General features: G+C 34.6%; 1 protein-coding gene across 1 annotated transcript; it reads left to right on the top strand.

Moving 5' to 3' along the window:
• Positions 1-4,915: 4,915 nt before the first annotated feature.
• On the top strand, positions 4,916-20,751 carry LOC132640553 (uncharacterized). Its single transcript, XM_060357169.1, has 17 exons — positions 4,916-5,081; positions 5,846-5,968; positions 7,367-7,442; positions 8,257-8,378; positions 8,490-8,543; positions 8,656-8,781; positions 8,879-8,998; positions 14,422-14,557; positions 15,210-15,380; positions 15,936-16,088; positions 17,117-17,223; positions 17,527-17,617; positions 17,698-17,839; positions 18,415-18,571; positions 18,664-18,780; positions 19,483-19,609; positions 20,235-20,751. The coding sequence occupies exons 2-17, from the start codon at positions 5,856-5,858 to the stop codon at positions 20,469-20,471; spliced, it is 2,049 nt and encodes a 682-aa protein (XP_060213152.1). The 5' UTR covers positions 4,916-5,081; positions 5,846-5,855; the 3' UTR covers positions 20,472-20,751.
• The last annotated feature ends 67 nt before the right edge of the window (positions 20,752-20,818 follow it).

Genomic DNA, 20,818 nt, shown 5'->3' with positions numbered 1-20,818 from the left:
CAACGACAATTCTCCCCAAGTAAGGCATCATGATGTGGCCATGAATAAGTGCAGCTACTTATCTTTATCACATCAATAATTATGACAGTTCAAGCATCTAGCATGTAGCAAGTGTTCTCAAGATCAGCAGCTGCTCGAAGTGATAACCGACATCGTAGCCAAGTATAGTAGCAACCAAAGGGAAGCAACCCTTAAATTGTAACAGATGTATATGTCTCAAATGTGAACTCAGGTATAGCACCTGTTCCAACCGTTTATATGCAGTAACAGTAATACAAATTCCAGCAAAAGCACACCAGTAACAACACAGAACATCAACAGCAATGCAGGTTTATGTTTAGCCAAAAAAAAAAGAAGCAATGGCTTAGTTCAAAATGGAACAACAAGTAACCTTATAGCACAACAGTTCCAACACCAAGATATGTAGGAGCTTAATTCATCAGATGCAATGGCCAAATCACAAATACAACAGCAGCCCATAAAATATAGCAGCACATGTCCTAATAGTGAAACTATTAGGCCAAAATGCTATGGCAAAAACTAAGCAACCATTTAATCTCAATTCATTACCGATCATAGAAGCCAACTGTAGGTAATGGACAAGCAGCAAAACAACAAAGTGTAAAGGCAGGAGTCATTAAAATTCAGAATTGCACAGCCATAACACCTTAGTTCTCAAAATAGAAACCAAGTGCAGCAATATGTTCTTAGTGCAACAACACTCAAAAGGATCTCAAGGTTGTCCCAACAATGAATTTAAAAGTGCCACAACAGCCTTTAAGACAGTACACCTTGACAAAGAGATGTAACAGCATAGCACCCTTGATCCTAACAGTGTTTTATACAACAGAATGTGGCAACTACTGCCTGCCCATTTAACACTGATAAGGCTCCAATTGCAGTAACGGTTAAGCAAAAATATGCAGTAATAGCTTACCTGAAGTTCAGCAGCCAAATGATCCAAAATGCAGCAGTTTCTTACCAATAAACCCAACTCCAAATGTGGCTCGAAAAAGCAACAGCAGGCAGCAGTCACTCCATTTCAAGTTTAGTAGCAAATTAGGGATTTTGATATGCCCCCCAAGTTATGCAAAACAAATAAGGGGTGAAGAATGAGCATCCAAAGTTCATATCTTCATCACATTAACTTAAAAGAATACTCAGTAGTCATTCATAAAAAATAAAAATAAAACTATCAGAGAGCCAAGACATCAAACAAATTAGCATGCCAAGCAATAAACTTGAAAGGACAAGACAGTTAAGGGGGTTACCACCTTCTTAATCCAACGCCGCGCAAGATCCAAAGGTTTTACAACCTCGGCAGGGCAGGCTATTAGAGGGGCTAAACCAAATCCCAAAGCTTGCCTTGGCCTTTAGCCATCATGAAAAAAAGTGCAGTCAAGGGAACTACTAACCAGCAAGCAAGTTTTAGAAATCCTTTCATGAGTGAACACACAGGAGATAATTTTTAGGACAAAAGGTAAAAGAAAATTCCCAAACAGGATGCCCACTATTCCACTCCAATATTAAAACAGAAGCTTAGTGCTAGATTTCAAAAGTTTCAATCGACACTTTTAAAAATGGAATATCAAATAAACATATACCACATTAAATACAGCTCATGGTTTGTGAGTAAAGAAGCTATCTCACTGATCACATCTTTTTCCCCTTGATACTCTCAAACAAAATAGTCCTCAACAAATCCAAAATTAAAAAGGTGATATTCAACGATTTCAACATCCATGTATTTAATGTTGTGACATTTTTTACATGGACATCTAACCTTGTTACCGCTCATGTAATTTCGTTGAGAAAGTGCAAATTGGATAAAATTATCTACACCGGTTACAAAGCTAGAGTTTATACCCCCTCGACCATCCAACCTATCGTACATCCAATCACGCTCTAGATTATTCATGTTCCTATTAATGTTGACATAAACAAAGCAATCAAATTAATGTTTTGTCTTCATATCATTAATACAACCGAATGACCTCTAAATGGAAGAACAAGCTGAAATAACTTAGTGAAACAGAACATATCATTCACCTTTTAGTTAAAAAAAAATGACAAACTGAAACAAAAAAAATCGAGTAAGAAACCCAGTTCACTAACACTGATTTCAAATCACAGAATATAAAGAATGTTGAGTTCTTCAAGCTTTTTCTCGACATGCAACGAATTAAAACAAACTTTAACCACCAAATAATATTATCCTACAAGGTTTAGCACAAACAAAGGTCGAATTTCCATTTTCATCAGATTTTGTCTAGAGATTCCCAACACTTAACCTTCAAATAAATTATAAACCCAACAGTTTTCAAGACACCCAACTTCGATTTTAGCCAAAAAAACACTTAAAGACACTCTGTCCTTTAGATAATAAGCAAAAAAACACAGATTTCTTAATTTCTATTTTAGATTTAATGTCAGAAAACACGAAGAAGGAGATAAAGAAGAAAGAAACTGCCCATAAAATATAGAAAAATCAAAACATATCTTTCCTTTAGATAAAAGATGTAGCAGAAGAAGAGAAAAACACAATAGAAACCCTAGATTCACATTATTTTGATCTATGTTGTGCTCTCTCTCTCTCTCTCTCTCTCTCTCTCTATGTTAGCAATTTCGCATACTCTCTCTCTATATCTGTGTTGGGTGTGTTTGAAGTGAAATGAAATAAATGTGTACCCTAGGATATATCTTTTTTTTTAACACTTAACGACGGAATAGCGACGGATTTTATATTCCGTCGCTAAATTATACATTGATTTCTTTTAATGATTAATATTGCGACAAATTTTTCCGTTGCTGCAAATATATATTTTTTTCGAGAAAAATTAAAAGGCCTGGCGACGGATTTTTCGTTACTGAATCCGTCGCTACATAAAAATAAAATTTGTCGCGCCTCTTCTATTGCTAAATCTGTAGTGAAATTTAAGCCGCCAAAATTTCGCGCTAATCATTAGTGACGAAACTTAGTTTTCGTTGCTAATCCGTCGCTATATAATGATATAAAATTTTAGTTGCTTTTCTCGCGACAAAATGAGCAATCTGTAGCTAATCCGTCGTTAATTAGCGACAGAATATGGTCTGTCGCTAATATTCCGTCACTAAACGCTGGTTTTTTAGTAGTATGTGCGTGTCTGTACGTATACATAGTAGCGAGTTTAAGGTTAGCTGGGTGAAGCTTTTAAAAATTGAGACCGATAATAACATTCAAAGAAGATCAAATGAATTAGTTGTATTGCCAATTCAAAAAAAAAAAAATACTAGAAAAAATTGATTATAAAAAAAATACTAATTATTTTATTTGCATCTTAAAAAGTTAGAAGAGTAAATTTCTAATGAAAATATTAGGTTTTTAGGGTATATCCTCTTATTAAGGTTCGACTTAGGTAGCTAGCTCTCAACTTTCCATTGAGCTGCCCATATAGATATCAGTAAATATGTCCACTAAAACTTATTCAGATGAAAAGAAGCTAGCAAATTGAACAATTTTCTTCTTTTTTTTCTTGATTTTATCAATATGAACTCTGATCTTCCACGATCTATTCAGTTTCAATTGATACAAATAGCGTGTTTATAAATTGATACAATACAAGTTGCAGAAGGAAATATTTCACATGGTGCCTAACGAGTCTATACTTAGGAAATATTTTCACATGGTGCCTAACGAGTCTATATTTGGGCAATTTGGGATTGGACCAAATTAATTTATACGATATAGTTGAAAAGTGCAGAACTATTTGAGGTAACTAAACAAGAAAAAAAATAAAGAAATATTAAATATATGACGTACGTACAATATTGTTGGCTTCCCTATAATAATAATAATAATAATAATCTGTTTATAGTACAAGTACTGAAGTTGAATTCGAACAAGTTAGTTCTCCAAATTCCTTGCCAGAAATGTATATTTGTAGATTTTTTGTAGGGTACTAATATTTCTTCTTAATGACTGGAATGTTTACCAAACTAAAGTTTGGGCCAACCACCAAAACAGACTTTGACAGACCCACTAACGACTTCACCTGACCAAATTGTGCAACTGCCCTTAGGGTCTTCAATTGATAATTGGATATTTTAATCAGAAAAAAGAAAACGAAAAATACCCACAGTTCCAATGAAATAAATACAAAAGTTAATTCTAAACAAGAGGGGTGAATTTATTTATTTTTAGTTTCCTATTCGGGTCCGATATCTGCATGGGTTCCTGACTAATTTCGATCTCCACCGCTTAAGGCTAATTAAAAGGGAAAACACGTCATATAGAAGTTTTCCATACTCAGACTCGAACCCAGGACTTCTGGTTAAGGCCGATGAAAGGATCTTAATTATTCATTTCACCACAACCGTTGGTGATAACAAGAGGGGTTAATTAAGTGAAACTTGAAAAATAAGATGAAAAGAAAATGCTCTTGTATTTCTACTTGATATAGCAGTATTTGATTGGACATGAAGTTTAACTAATGAGTTATTAGTGATAATAGAAGAAACTGACATAAAAGTGATTAATAATTGAAAAAATATTATATTACATCAAGATTGAAAGTTTAATGATTCAATTAACTTGAGTACTTAAAATTGTGAAAATTGTATACTTGTCAAATATTTTACTTTCCAAAAGTGAAAGAGTGTCTTGGAAAGCACACAGCACAACAATTCTGGTTCAATTTTTATCTGGCTACTGCCGTGTATAGAAGAAAGAACCCTCTGTCTGCGATTTTGTCCAATTAAAAAGGCACATTCGTCAACAGTAAATACCTAATTATACAACTAAAAAGTCGACCTTCTATTCTTCGTAAAATTATACTACTATTACTTCACCATATATAATAAACAACACACACTTTTGGTATAGGATTCAGCTAGATTTTTCATATACTAACTACTTCACTATTACAATATTAGACCATCTAAACCTATAGGCTTCGAAGCCTATATATATTTGAAGACTGTACCGAATTCATTTCCATAATTTTTCTCTCATTTCTTCTGATATCAACGAAGTAATATTTACTTTGCCTTAATTCTCTCATTTTTTCTGATATCAACGAAGTAATTTTTACTTTGGCCTTAAGGTACGCATGCTACTTTATTTTACCTTTGCTATTTTCCAATCCCTTTAGCATCATACTTTTTTCTTGCATGGTTTCACATACTCCCTCTAACGAGGGTAGCGGTGGAAATGGATAGGATGCTCCACCTTAACCAAAAGTCTTGGAATCAAGTTCTGGTTATGGAAAAAACTCTAATAGGGAGTGCTTGCCCCCTTGGGTTTTATGCAGCATGACTCCAGATTAGTCGGGGCCCAATGCGGGTACCAGATACGATTCGGAAACCAAAAAAGAAATACTCCCTCTGAGAAGCGACACTATTTTTCTTATTAGTTCGTTTTAAAAAAAAAAATAGATACCCCTCTGTCCCAATTTATGTGGCATACTTTCCTTTTTAGTGTGTCCCAAAAAAAATATCGTTTTCTATATTTAGAATCATTGAACTTTAAATTACCTTTCTTACACTTAATGAGATGATTTACAGCCACATAAGTATCTAAGACTTATTTTGGAACCACAAATTTTAAAAGTTTTCCTTTCTTTCTTAAACTTTGTGCCTAGTCAAACAGTGTCACATGAATTGAGACTGCCGGAGTACATTTTCAAATCATTCAGTTTACTCTCAACGATATGTTTTTATAGCCACAAAAAGCTCATAGCATAATTAAGATACGAGTTCTTTAAAAAAAATCCTTTTTTTTTAATTCCGTGCTTAGTCAAATCCCGCCTCATATACTTACGAGGGCTTCTCATTAATCTTGATGTTTGGTTCTTTATTTCTGTGGCAGAGTTAAAAAGATGAATAAGACAGGGTGGAAGAGGCAACCGCGTCTTGTTTTATGGTTTTGTTCCATTGTTTTCCAGCTTTTCTTGCTTGTTAGTGGTTCAAGGTCGACGACGGATCAATTTAGGTATGATAACTTGTTCTTTTTTATTTTTTAATATAAAGTTATGAATTCATCATCTCTGTTAGATAATACATTTCAGACGAATTTTTGATGGATTTTTGACTTCGCATTTTTAGTAATGACTGTAAATTAAGGTAATTACCTATTACAATTGGTAAGACTGCATTTTCATATAAATATTTCTTACAATGTTAGTGTTTTTATTTAAATCTAAAAGGAAAGGAGAAGAAAAGTGATGCCGCCATAGTTTGTTAATTTTTCAAACTCTTTATGAGTTCTTGCGTAGATTCTATGATATCATAATTAAGCTAGACTAGAAAACTTATGCATTTGCAACTTGGTTCATCCTTTGACAATTCGTCTCCAGAAGGAATTTAACTTTGTTTATCTTTTTTACTTTCATGGAATATAATGATGACTGTTCCATACTAGAAAGTCATTGGCAATTGAAAAAGCTGCATGCATTTATGTTCTATTTTCTCTAGTTGCACGAAAGTCATCAATTTTCGTCCTTAAATTGATTTTACCGTTCCTTCTTTCACATTACCTATTGATCGTACTTTAGTTAGTTTTATAAACGTAAGGATTGGTTGAACAACCTATTCAATACCAAAAAGGAAAAAATCCTATTCCATAGGTCTGGCAAGTTAGTAAGCGTTTAATGCGTGTTGAATATGTGGTAAAATTGAAAAGAAAAAAAGAAAAAAAACAAGTTGGTCTTAGCATTAAGGTGTCGACTTTGAATTCTGGAATCAAAGATACATTTAAGATTTGAATTAACTTAATAGGTTCTGAATTATAGGATTGTTGTGACCTCTATTGCTAGTAACTGCGTTCTAAATTTAATTTTTGTACATATGTGATTTCTCAACACATATACTAAGTTTAGTCAAAGCTATTGAGTTCTGCCGAGCTCGTAACTTAAAGACAAACTCCTATGCATGGAATGGAAAACTTCTCGGGGGATACGTAGCAACTTTAGCCCCTTAAAACGAATTAAAATTAATCAGAACAGTACGTTTTGATGATAGCAGGTGGTTGAACAAAAACAAATCTAACAAGTTAAAATGAAAGAGATTCTACTATACAAATGTTCGTCTGAATTCTTTTTTACCCTAAAATAGAATATGTGGTAATGGTGAGATTTATTTGAGGTTGACTTTTTTTTATCTTAGCATATATCTACTGATATTTTTTTTAATTGTGCTTTTGTTAGAGAATACGTCATCTCACATCAATTATGTGCTTCAAAAGGCTTTAATAATGGCTTTTAATTGCTAAAAAAGGGTTTAATAATGATTTAGTTATATCTTTTAGTTGTACCTAAAACTACCCCAGCTAAGGTGAGTCTAATGTAAAGTATAGTATTCATTTTAATTCCTCTTTTTTGTTAAATTGCAGGCATACTCCACTAGACGATAGTCAAAAGTTGATATCAACTACTCCTCCTGTCAAACTGCATATCTCACGTAATTATGTAAGTGTCCACTATCTCTAATCCTCTTGAATGGTCAGTGCCTAATAAGTTTGTCTCTGAAATTCAAATCTATTGTCCATATTAAAAATGATAAAAGAAATTTAAAAAAGGTAAAAATGGCCATTTTCTATGCGTAAAATAAACTGTCTGAGATTTTCCCTGACAAGAAAAGGATTTTGAAAACTTACACAACAATAAAGTCCACCTTATAGTTGAAAATGTGTGTGATTGACCTTTATCCATTTTTTTTTTCCTAATCAAATTATAGGTTATGAAGGACGGAAAAAACTCTATTAGTACTATTTATGTTTTTCTCCTATATATTATCAGTATTGTACATTAAATAACTTGTTATAGCAGATAATATGTTTTATTTATTTTTCATGTTACGATGTTACAGTATACAAGATAACTTATTACGCCTTCAAGCTAGTGGCCTGCATGAATTTTTTTTACCGTCAAAGTATAATAGTTAAACTCTTGAATTAAAGTATGTGAAGGTTTATGTGTTAAGGCTTGGGACCTTCTCATCTAAAAGATTATTTTTCTTTAATTAATTATGTCTTGATCAATACGCCCCTCACGTGCGGGTTTATGGGCCAGACACTTGAAAATTCATTTTGGTAAAGGGTAATATATAGTGAGACTCAAACTCAGAACATTTACCTACTTTGATATCATATTGAATCGTGTGACTATCTCGTCTAAAAGCTTAAACAATTAAAAGTAACTCACTTTATAAGTCCTATTTGTCTTCAACACTATCAATGTCTATCTTATTCTATTATTGAGTTAAATTTATTGAAATTATCAGGTAGTGATGAATAATGGCATTGTCCAAATTACCCTAACTAATCCCACTGGATCCATTGCTGCGGTGCGTTACAATGGTATTGATAATGTACTAGAGACGGACTTCAAAGATACAAATAGAGGGTAAGTCATAAGCATTTTTCCTTTTTTTTTTTATTAACTTAAAATATAGGAAATTTTAGAGGAAAAAAAATGGTTGAAAATGCATAATTACTCAATTTATAAATAATGTAGATATTGGGATACCGTGTGGGAACGTCCTGGAGACAAGGATTACACTTTTGATATGTAAGTTTTCTTTAATCATTTATGAGATACATATATGTACTTTTAAGGTGTATGTGTAAAACCATAAGAGGAAAATATAATAAATTTTAAGCATGGAAATAAATATTCGCAGGTTTTTAGCAACAAAATTCAGAGTAATTGCACAAGACAAAAACAAAGTCGAAGTTTCTTTTACAAGAACATGGAATCCTTCCATTAATGGTACTGCCAATGATCTTCCTCTAAACATTGACAAAAGGTAAGCTTTATTTAATAAAATACTCATCACTACCTAATTGATCGTTTTAAAATAGTAGTAAAAAGGTTAATTTTGATAAAATAAATTTAAATTGCAGGTATGTGATGTTGCGTGGGAGTTCTGGATTTTATTCATATGGGATATTTGAACACTTGAAGGGCTGGCCCAGTCTAATTCTTGAAGAAGCCAGGATTGCCATCAAGCTAAGAAGGGCTCTGTAAGATTCCAAAGATCTATACATTATTTTTATAATTTAGTCTGTGTGTGTATAAATATTGATAGTATAAATTATTTTGTCATAGTGCAATTTAACTGACTATAATATGTTCGTACTTTGTATTTTCTAAGTTATCATATCAGACTTGATATAAAGAGTTGTTTATTGTTGTAGGTCAATATTATTTGATAATTCAAAATACGCCGTCAATACAAAGAACTTGCACCACTCGCACTACTACTCCCTTAACCTATTTAACCATCATTCATCGATTTCCTGTCAACTCTAAGAAGTATCGGATTTTGCGTAACAAAAATATACTGCTTTAATACAAGAACATGTTTCAATAAACTTATACACATACATACTATCCATATCGTGGAACCACATAACCCACACCTAGCATCTACGAGCCTCTAGTAAATGACATATACAATGTACACAAAAAGAGCAACCAATTGGCACCTCCGGAAAAAAATGGAGTGCTCCTGTAATCTGCGGATGGGTCCTACAGATCTGCGACGTCTCCCTGTCTGCCTGTGGGCATGAGCACAGCATCCAAAGAAAAGGATATCAGTACGAACATTGTACTGAGTATGTAAGGCATGCATCAATAGATATGGTGAGAGTAATAAGGTAAAGTAGAACAAGAAAATAACTGATATCTGCTTGCCTCTTAAGGCGGATCCATGCATGCTTAATAATACTTTGCTGCGGAACGTGCAGCCCGATCCTCATATCATTACAATATGTTAGTGCCGAGGAACGTACGGCTCGATCCATAATTATAATATGTTAGTGCTGAGGAACGTACGGCCCGATCCATAACCCATATACCCCGCGTCCGGGATGAAATCATGATATGCCAGCTGATCAGGTGGCTATGCGTCTATAGCGCCTCACCTTTCCCCATATCCCCTGTGTACATATACGTATCATATACTTATATCATATACATAGCATGCATGAGAACCCAAGGAAAAGCTATAACTCCATCGGAGTGACGTAAGGTCGGTAACCTCCGATTATAAATTATGGACTACTCGTCATAACTTTGTCTCGCCTTGAAGGAACAACTATTATAAGGCGGGACTATCAATGAAGAGTGACATTAGGAGAACATAGAATTAAATCATAAATCTGGCAAGGTGTCAGCTCATGTACTTTGGAGTCTTAAATTAGTCATCTATCTATGAATAAAATTGAGGAATTAAGAAGCAGCTCAGCATTCTTATATCATCATTGGAATCATGATTTGGAACTTTTAGCGTGAAATCATTCTCGTCGTAGTCATCATAGAAAAATACTTTCCTATCGGCATCATTGCCGTTGTGATGAAATATTTTCAGCATTGTCGTCATAAGAGCTTACAAAATCGCAAACTATTGCTTGGAAGGTTACGGGTATTTGAAAGACATTTACGGGTTATCAAGAAAGGAATTAAGCATTGGAATCGTAGAACTATAACTTTATTGAAAACAAGGAGATCATGAAAGAGTTTATGAAATCGTAACATAAGATTCATGCCTTTGAAAGAAGGAGACGAGCCTCAACATACCTTCGTCGTTTATCTGAGCTATCGTCCACTTGTCCCCTTTTGATATCGCGTCGTTACCTTCACGAGAGAATTTTGGACTAATGTAAGTTAATCGATTATGACAACGCATCGTTACCTATAGACAAAATTGGGCGGCGTTCCCTTTGTTTTTACCACTTTTCCCCCGTTCTATCTCAACTACCAAACATTTACAACAATACTCATAATATCACAAGCAACATTCATCATTTATGTACCTTACACAAATCCACCATTTTCCTCCAATTTCCCCACATTTTTATGGTTTTAGCTAATCGTCACATTTCTCGCACATCACACTTAGTTCGTAGTCTGAACATCATTTATAATGTATTCATAATCATATCATATCAACTTTCATGATTTCCATCCAACTACCACTCAATTGTGACACTTCACATTCTTTAAAAACCCATTTTCCATGTTATTTCTATATCTCAAGCATCTTAGCCTTCCAACACCTTAAACAACATACCAAAGTCATGAAACTTACCTTAGTTGATGGTTGAATAAGCCTTGAGTAGTAATACCTTCTTTGCACCAAAACCCTACTTCACCTTTCTTGAGATTTCTTGAGGTAGATAGCCTTTACTAGCATTTCATACTCTTGTTGCATAGATTTGGTGTTGATGGTCTTAGGTTTCCTTTGATTCTCCTTGAATTTCTATGGATGAAGTGTTTGAAGAATGTTCTAGGGTGTCCTTAAGTTGTGTGGGTGAGAAATGAGATGAAATGAAGCCTTGGCCCCTTTTATTAATTCAAAATCTGGTCTTTCATGAAAAATTGTCGGGATGAACAGTGGTCGTATATCGCAGTTTACGGACCGTATTGTGGTTTACGGTCCGTCCTCCGCGATCGTTTTTAAACTTTTCAAAAACAGAAAGTTTGGCTAAGGGACATGGCACTTTACGACCGAGGTTTACGGTCCGTAAACTAGTTTACGGGCCGTCCTCCAAGTCGTATTTAACCATTTTCACAACTTACAGAAGGTTGAGATTTTTGACAAGCTGGGGGACGATCGCACTATACGGTCCGTAAATCACTTTACGGGCCGTATTGTGCTACACGACCACTGAGCTGAATGATTTTCTGCAACTTCCCATATTGCTTAGACTTCTCATTTTAATCATCCTCGTCCATGCACATGCATTGCTCACCTTTTATCTCATCTTAACTTAGCCAACTTTCTCGTCTCCCATCGGATACTTTCGAAATCTCGCCTAAGGTCATCAAACGTCGTTTCTTGCTCATGGACATCATGCACTCATATTCATCACTAGTTCCTTCTCTTGCGTACTAACGGAAAATTTTCCGAGGTGTAACATTCTTCCCCCCTTTTGGAACATTCGTCCTCGAATGTTAAAATACTCGGGAATTCTAGGAAAATTTTGCTAGAGTCTCCTTTGTAAATTGACACTACTCACCTGCCACAACAACCCATAATATTTCTGCCTCACGGGGCTACACCACAATAACAATTCCTCTATGGCCACACACGACCAAAACATAAAAATTTAAAACATGCATACCTTATATCGTCGACGTCTCATCTTGAATCTCTTTTGGGGATTGGAATAAACGTGGGTAATTGGACCTCACACTCTCTTCCGCTTCCCCGGTCATTTCTTCCCGGTTATTGATTTGCTCCTGACTTTGAGTTAAGCTACCTCGCCTGTTGCATGCATTCTTACAGGGTCTAATGCATCGGAAACCAAACTCCCCCTTCATTCAGTGATTAGATCGCTCTCGTAAGTTTCCATATTCCAGGTGATTATCCTATTTGCCCCTAACCATAATCTCCACTCAACGCTCCAACTTAGTTCACCATGTGTTTTTTTTTTTCCTGTTCGGAGTATTATGACTCCATCATCCTTGTTTTACCTTTTACTCCTCGTCTAAGTACACACTTAGTTTCCTTGGCGGCGTATAAATACCTACAAGTTACATAATCCTTTAGTGCGATTCGCATTCGTACACATCTATCCATATACATATATCCATATCTATATTTGTACTCACAATCACACTCGTTTGCACATCATGTCCATGGCCATGTTCATATAGATATCAACATCATTCACACAACTTTCCCGTCAACGTCTTTGTCCCGAGAACAGGGTAGCCCCATAGTAAAACCCGTGCTAATCCCATAACTTATTCTGAGTCTCAAGCCGGCATGCCTTCTCCGTGTAACCACCATCACCCACTATATTTACAACTCTCTCCGGTGTCATATCCTCATTTGGGGCTAGGAGAGTATTCGATCCCAGAAGCAATTAAATCAGATATGAGGACAGAGAAATGAGAGTTTTCATCCTACTGGAAGAATAGGCAACCACAACCAATTGAATAGTACTCCTTAAACTGATTCCAACTCTTTTTCAGCCATGTCACACCCCCGTAGTTTCCTTCCCCCATTTGCGCCGCTTAGAACCTTAAGGGCACAACGTTTCACCGATCGACCTTGTATTTCGCTAAAAGTTCATCTGAGATTTGTAATTTAGAGGGACGGGGAGGTGATGTAATCTTGAAGATCTGTGGGTCCACCCCCCACCTGTCGTCGATGCTCCACCATCCTTGCCGACTCACGGCCCTTCTTCTTCTTCTTGCTTTTGGATGTCACCTCACTCTACCGCCTTTAGTTAATACGCTCCCGTAGGGTTCGTCACTTCAACCTTCACTCCGATATCTTCTCTATTCGCTTCCCCCCTTTTTAAGGGTTTTACTCGTACCTATAAATCTTAAATTCACGTACTTCTGTCCACACTACATCTTGCTCATACCGTTCCCCATGATCTACGGCTAGAACAATTTATGTGTGAAGTCTTAGCGTACTCACCTTACAGTCTTGTAACCAAATAATGCACCCGATATAGCAACCCGAGCTAAAATGTATTTTACTTAGCCCATCCAATAGTTGTGAGTCTGTATCCACATCCGCTCCACTTAGCAACTTCTTGCCCCATAGGGACGCCTACATTAGTAGTAGGTCTAGCCATCCATGCCACCTATCTAGTGTCACTTGCCCTCTTTTCCGGCACTCAAAATTTGCTCGTAACGCCACCTTCGTTTCTCTAGGACCTAGGTCTTTTACGCCGCTACTACGCCCCTTACCTTCTATTCTTTTACTCCTAATTCCCCTTGACACTAGTTTCATAATCACCTTGTATCACTATCATTATTAATTGTAACTCTACTCCATCGCATCATCTTCGTAGAATAAATTCATAGCTCCTGGCTATCTTCTCCTCTTTCGCCCTTTAGTTCATATACTTTACTTGTGCCAACTTGGTATAGGACATTCGTAGGGAATATTTCCTCCTTTAATTACCACACACTATCCCTTAGGCACGCATACTTCGCCTATTTACTTCTTGCTATGCTCTCGCTCTTATCCTTCCTGTCCGACTTATTTTATTTCCTCCCGTTTTATAATCGATCTTCGACCCTTCGTATGAGAAGCCATATTCTTTTAATAATTTGAAGCTTTCGTGACATGCAACTCACCCCAAACCTCATATCCCTCCACCTTCACCTTCACACCTTCATAACATTTGGTTAAATTATATTTAAATGCAATTGGGATAATATTTATCTATTATCTAAGATCATAACATAAATAAGAAAAGCGATTACTTTTTAAGAAAATATTCTTTCATGGAAATATATTCTTTCATACCAGACACACCCTAAGTAGACAACGTTTCTTTTTTTTAACAGCTCTAATTTTCTATTAATTTTAAATTGGTCATGTAACCGATTTCAATTTACTCTAAGCGTAGTTATTATTGATGCTAATTAGACTGATCATAAGTTCAAAATTTTCTTGTTGAATTGCAATGAATAGGTTCCACTATATGGCCATATCAGATGATATGCAAACGATGATGCCAACAGATGAAGATCGATCTGATGGGCAGATCCTTGACTACAAAGAAGCAGTTAGACTAACACATCCATCCAATCCTAAACTTAAGGGCGAGGTAAAAAAAAAAAGATTTTATTTTAAAATACAAAAGATGTATCTGCAATTGACTCATATTATAATATATTTTGTACAATTTACCAAAAAATTATTAATTACTAAATTATTTAGTGTATATATTTTTAGTGGATTTTCGGTTCATTGCATTTACAGTGCATAACATAAAAGTCTATACTTTTACTAGAGTCGGGTTCAAAATGTGAAATTTATGGATTCCTACAACGATCTAAAGTTAATACTATAATAATAATAATTGATTATAGATATTTAGATTCGTCCTACTTTTACCTTATTTTTAAAGTAAAACAAAATAGAAAGACGAAACCAATGTTATTTTAGTCTTTTAGGTGTTTTATCTTTGTAAAGCTAGTTCTTGCATAAGTTGGTCCATGATTAACTTTTTCCTTAGGCATAAAGCTAATTCTTGCATAAGTTGTTGATCCATGCTGGATTCAATATAAAATAACCAAATTAGTTGTATAAAATTATTCTGGTATTGCTTATAGTACCGAAAATGAAATGCCACGCAAACATATAATATAAAAACAATATTAAATCTTATATTGGGATTATTTTTCTTAATCTTGGTAACCAAATGGTCCCTAATTAAATACACTTTGTTTAATTACCATCTCATTTTTCCATTTTAGGTGGATGACAAGTACCAATATTCGTTCGAGAATAAGGATATTAAAGTACATGGATGGATTTGCAATACTCCACACGTAGGTTTTTGGGTGATTACACCTAGTTATGAAGACCGTAATGGTGGACCGTTGAAGCAAGATCTAACTTCTCATGCTGGTCCCACCTCCTTAGCAGTAAGTTACCCTTTATTAATATTACTTTGTGTATTTGTTATGTACCCTTTACTAAAATTACTTTGTGTATTTGTTATGCATTCGATATTTGTTGGCTATTATTTCTCAGTTTTAATTTACACTGTGAATCATACCGCCCAACCTCATAACTAAATGGGTCCATGTATCCAGATCTTACCCGATTTGACCAACATGTATATATTTTGAAAAGAGATTTCAGTCTATATCAAATGCAAGGAAACTCGAAATGGTTCAAAGATTTTCTACAAGCTGGTCCCAAATATGGGATATTTGTGTATAAGTGTGTGTAAACACTATTGCCAACAGAAAAAGAAAAAAGAAAAAAAAAAGGGTTATATGGCTATAAACTAAAAAATATGGCTACGTAGGTGTAATGTGTTATGTTGAGTTTATATTTGTATAAATTTCTCAAAAAATTAACTATTCCATCTCATCCCTTGATGGTGCTCTAATATATCAATATGACTAATCATTTAAGAGAAATTAGCATAGATATTTTAGCATTACTTATGTTTAATTCTTCTTCTTGTACAGATATTTTTTAGTGGGCATTACGCAGGGCCAGAGTTAGGAGTCACACTAAAAAAAGGAGAGCAATGGAAGAAGGTCTTTGGGCCTGTCTTCTTTTACCTTAACTCTGATTCTGGTGACAATCACCGTACACTTTGGGAAGATGCCAAAAAACAGGTAAATTAATCTACGTTGGGTAAATTCACACCGAAATGAGAAGCAAAAGTTAGTTGTCATATGAGGGCGAGTTTAAGATTCAATTGTTGGGATACCTTTTGATCTAAACCCCATGAACAAAATCTCAGGCCCAATCATTGAGGTGGCCCAAAGCGCATAATATCGAAGAAATTGCACGAATTGCCCTTCAAATAAGCTGGTCCTTAATTTTTTCCTTTCAAATGGGTTGATCTTCAATTTTTACTCCTTCAGCAATCAAACTTTTGCCTAGTGGGACATAAATTCTGTAAGGAAAAAAGCCACGCGAACCATAACTTGTGGAATATTATGATATTTATGTCTGAGAAAAAGTTATTTGTTATGAGCAGCAAAAACTAAAGACCAATACAAAATAGAGGCAAAAGTTCAAACAAGTTTTTGCAAGGATTTCCCTTCAAATGGACTGGTCTTTAATTTTTATCCCTACTTCTCATTTAATAAAAATTTGTGAGCTAAAGTATCCTTATTCGCGGGTCTATGAAACTAGAGATTTTGTGTTTGAACCCCAGCAGAGTCAAAAGAAAAAAAGAAAAAAACTTTGCAAGGCTAAGTTTCATAGAAACTATGCCTATCCGGGCAAAGTTACATAGAAACTATGTCTATTCGCGCAAAGTTACACAGAAACTATGCCTTTTCCGACCACTTGTCTATGTAATTTTGCCCGAATAGGCATAATTTCTATGAAACTTTACCTTGCAATTTTATTTTTTTTACTCTGCTGGGGTTCGAAGCTAGAATGCCAAAGATATTTTGGGCCAGCTTTTTATTACTTAAAGTGCTGAAGGATTAAAATTAAAGACCAGCCATTTGAGGGACAAAAATTAAAGACCACCCCAGGATACGAGCAATAGTGCGAATTGACTGAGTTCAAATGACCCCATAATATCTTGACAATTGTGTTGGGCTTGAGTCGTGATACCTATAAACAGTATCACATCAAACTAATGTATTTAGACAAATGCTAATTTGTGAATTTTATTACTCTGCAGATGCAGGAAGAAACTGCAAAATGGCCATATGATTTCCCAGAATCTGTTGATTATCCCCATGCTAATGAACGCGGTACAGTTGGAGGTCAATTATTCATTCGAGACAGGTTACTTTCTATATTTAGTAACTTTTTAATTTTAATAATTAACATATTATGTTTTACATCCACAAAATTCAAAGGATATTTTGATACATTATACACATACTTAATTTTGAACCACAAGATACAAAAGTTTTTTTTTTTTTTAATTTCATGCTCAGTCAAACTAAAACACATAAATTGAAACAGGCGAGTATGTTTGTGTCGCTGCTTTTGGAGCCTTTATGATCCAGAGAATAATCTCATGTAGCAGTTGTAAGAAAAGTATCATGAGGAAAATATGAAAATGACTTTGAAAATCTTGTTTAGGTACATAAACAAAGATCCTGTATATGCAAAATCTGCATATATTGGATTAGCTCTTCCTGGAGATGTTGGATCTTGGCAATATGAGACCAAGGTAATTAATTAAGCCCTATTCAATGTTTAATTCCATAGAAATTGTTTATGATCACTTAATGACTTTTAATTTCCTCTCAGGGTTATCAATTTTGGACCCAAACAAATGAGACTGGACAATTCAAAATCAGTGGCGTTAGACCTGGAACTTATAGCTTGTATTCTTGGGTCCCCGGAATTATTGGAGATTACAAATACAACTATGACATAAATGTCAAACAAGGTCCTCCTTTTCTTTCCTTTTTTCCTCTTTTTTTTTTTTTTGGGCCGGTTAAAACATATCAAATTAATAAACTAGTCATGATCTAACCTATTTAAAATTTGATTAGGTCAAAATAGGTTAAATAATGTGTCATAATTCAATTCATCGGACATAATCCGATTTCATCCTTTTTATATTTGAATTTTATTTTGACCCGTTTCAACCCTATAATTTGATGAGTTATTGTGGGTCCAACATTTCTGGTCAAGTCAACAAACAGATTGGTCATAATTCACACCATTTAAACTTGGGCACGTAACTAAAAAATGAGTTGATTTTGCTCACATTCAAATTTAAGTTATATACACCGTATACGGTAATACGATAAGTATAAATCTTTTACAATAGCAATGTCTTTTAACCTTTTATAGCATGTAATAGACTAGCTTGCAGGTTGCTAAAATCTCACTTTTTATGAATAGTTATTTGTAATTATCTTTAACTGAACTAATAGTATGAAAATTATAGAATTAAACTTTAAATTATTTGCTCCCAAATCAAACAATTCCTAACATGAATTAATTATATTAATGCAGGAAGTGATATTAACTTAGGTCACCTAATTTATGATCCTCCAAGAAATGGTCCAACTTTATGGGAAATAGGCATTCCTGATCGAACTGCTGCAGAATTTTTTGTCCCTGATCCATTGCCTGGGCTCACAAATCAGTTATTCAACGATACTACACAAAAGTTAGCTTCCCTTTAAACTAAATTATTTTGCTTCTCTTTAGTATAGTTTTATTGCATCAAAAACTAAGTTGACTATTGTTTTCTGTTAACAGATATAGACAATATGGTTTGTGGGATCGATACACTGACTTATATCCAAAAACAGATTTGGTATATAAAGTTGGTGTCAGTGATTATCGAAAAGACTGGTTCTTTGCTCATGTAACCAGGTGACTATAATTAGTACCATCATTCATGCTTCCCTCTTTTTTAGTTTCAACTCAGTTCTTGTCACTTGTTTTTGGGCCCCATTAATTCTGTTTTGATAAACAAATGAATATTGGATTTAACTCAACTTTAAAAGTTAGAAATATCCAGAACCATATGAAGAAATCATTCCATCCTTAAAGAACTGATGCAGGAACTCAACTAACTAACCCCACCCCCCACCCCACGGCCGACCTACCAACTGGAACATGAATAATATGATATGGGGACCCAACATCGGGTAAACCAATAATTGAGATACACCTGACTCTGATATCATGTTAAGAAATTGGACTTGGGCTCAACTCGATCCCAAAAACAAGCTCAAGACACCCATCTTATATTATCCACGCTCCAAATGTCCAATCATAAATGTGTGTGGGCGGAGGGGGGTGGGGAGGTGTTGAGTCCACATTAGCGGGATGAAAAAAATTGGACTTTTTATAGTTTTAGCAATCCTCACATTTTGAGCTAACTTTTGGGGTTAAGTTAGGCCTAAAGTTCATTTTTAGGGCTCAAATCGCAAATGTTGATTATAAATGAAGGGGTACTTACCACCTGCAGGTTAACTTTGGACGGTCATATACTCATATTTCCCTATACTTTTCAATTTAAGTAATTAAATATGTTTTGTATTTTCTAAGTTTTTCAAATTTGCATTGCAGGAGAACTAGAAGCAAGAATTATATACCAACAACATGGAAAATTTCATTTGAACTCCCAAGAGTTGATCCAAAGGGAAATTATACACTACGTGTGGCACTGGCCTCTGCAACATATTCCCATTTGCAGGTATATACACCTGCCTCAATTTCTCATTAACAATTTATCCATATTCCAAAATCCAAACTTCTTGATGAACACAGTAAAAAAAAGCAGGGAGAGAACCAAAAATCAACAACTCAATTTCACACAATTCAATGGGATTTTGGACATACGACCATTCTCCGTATGTTTAACATACAATATCTAGTGATTAAGCGATGAAAACTTAACCTTCTAGATCTATAATATTCACTGTTTCATTTTATAATGAGATTAATTGTAATTGTTTATCGGTGAGATGGTTGGGATCTCTTGGTTCATTCTTAATTAGAGGTCTTAGGTGGGAGCAATGGTAATACTATCGGATGAGATAAAGAAAGCAACAAAATATTAAAGAACAATAACTCAAAGCAAATTAAGAATAGAATTCGACTAAAATAATCGAATAGTCCGAATATGCAAACAAAGATGAACCATAAAACCCTTCATAGAAAATGATTTAGACTTTTAGTGGACCTCTTCAACGCGAATCTCTATGTTAGTCAGGTACGGATGCTTAAAGCAAAAAAGAAAATTAAGTTTTTATTACTTTACAAATGATTAGTGCTCTATATTCTTGTATAATAACATGTTTTATTTTTTGCAATTTTAGGGGAGGATCAACAACCCCTCTAGCCAAACGCCTCACTTTGAAACTCCATCAATTGGGAGGAGTAATGCAATAGCTAGACATGGGATACATGGATTATATTGGCTCTTCAATTTTCAAATTCCAGGGTCACAACTACAAAAGGGAGAAAATAAAATATATTTGAAGCAAATAAAAGCTGGTTATCCTTTCTATGGGCATCAATATGACTACATTCGTTTGGAAGGCCCTCCACAATAAAATTGATCAAGTGGATATTATACGCATATATATTTAGGAGAATTTTCCAGTTTAATGACCTCACTATGTTAATATTCTTTTCTTTTTTATTATTTTTTTTTCAAGCTGATATATACATGATTTTGAGGGTGGGGAAATATAGGGATAATGAGAATTGATTCATCTACAAAGGGCGCTACAGTCAAGTTTCTTTATTGATAGTCATATAATATTCGTTGTAATCGATTATTTCTCACAAAAATAACTCTTTCCGAACGGCAATCATTATTACCCGGAAAAATTCTATAAGCATCAATCTCAATTGTATTTAAAAATAGCAGAATACCTTCGTACACTCCTAAATTTGG

This window comes from Lycium barbarum, chromosome 5 (assembly GCF_019175385.1).
Source record: "Lycium barbarum isolate Lr01 chromosome 5, ASM1917538v2, whole genome shotgun sequence".
NCBI classification, from domain to species: domain Eukaryota; kingdom Viridiplantae; phylum Streptophyta; class Magnoliopsida; order Solanales; family Solanaceae; genus Lycium; species Lycium barbarum.
The sequence above is the reverse complement of the archived record's forward strand: the minus strand, read 5'-3'. Positions and strand labels throughout refer to the sequence as shown.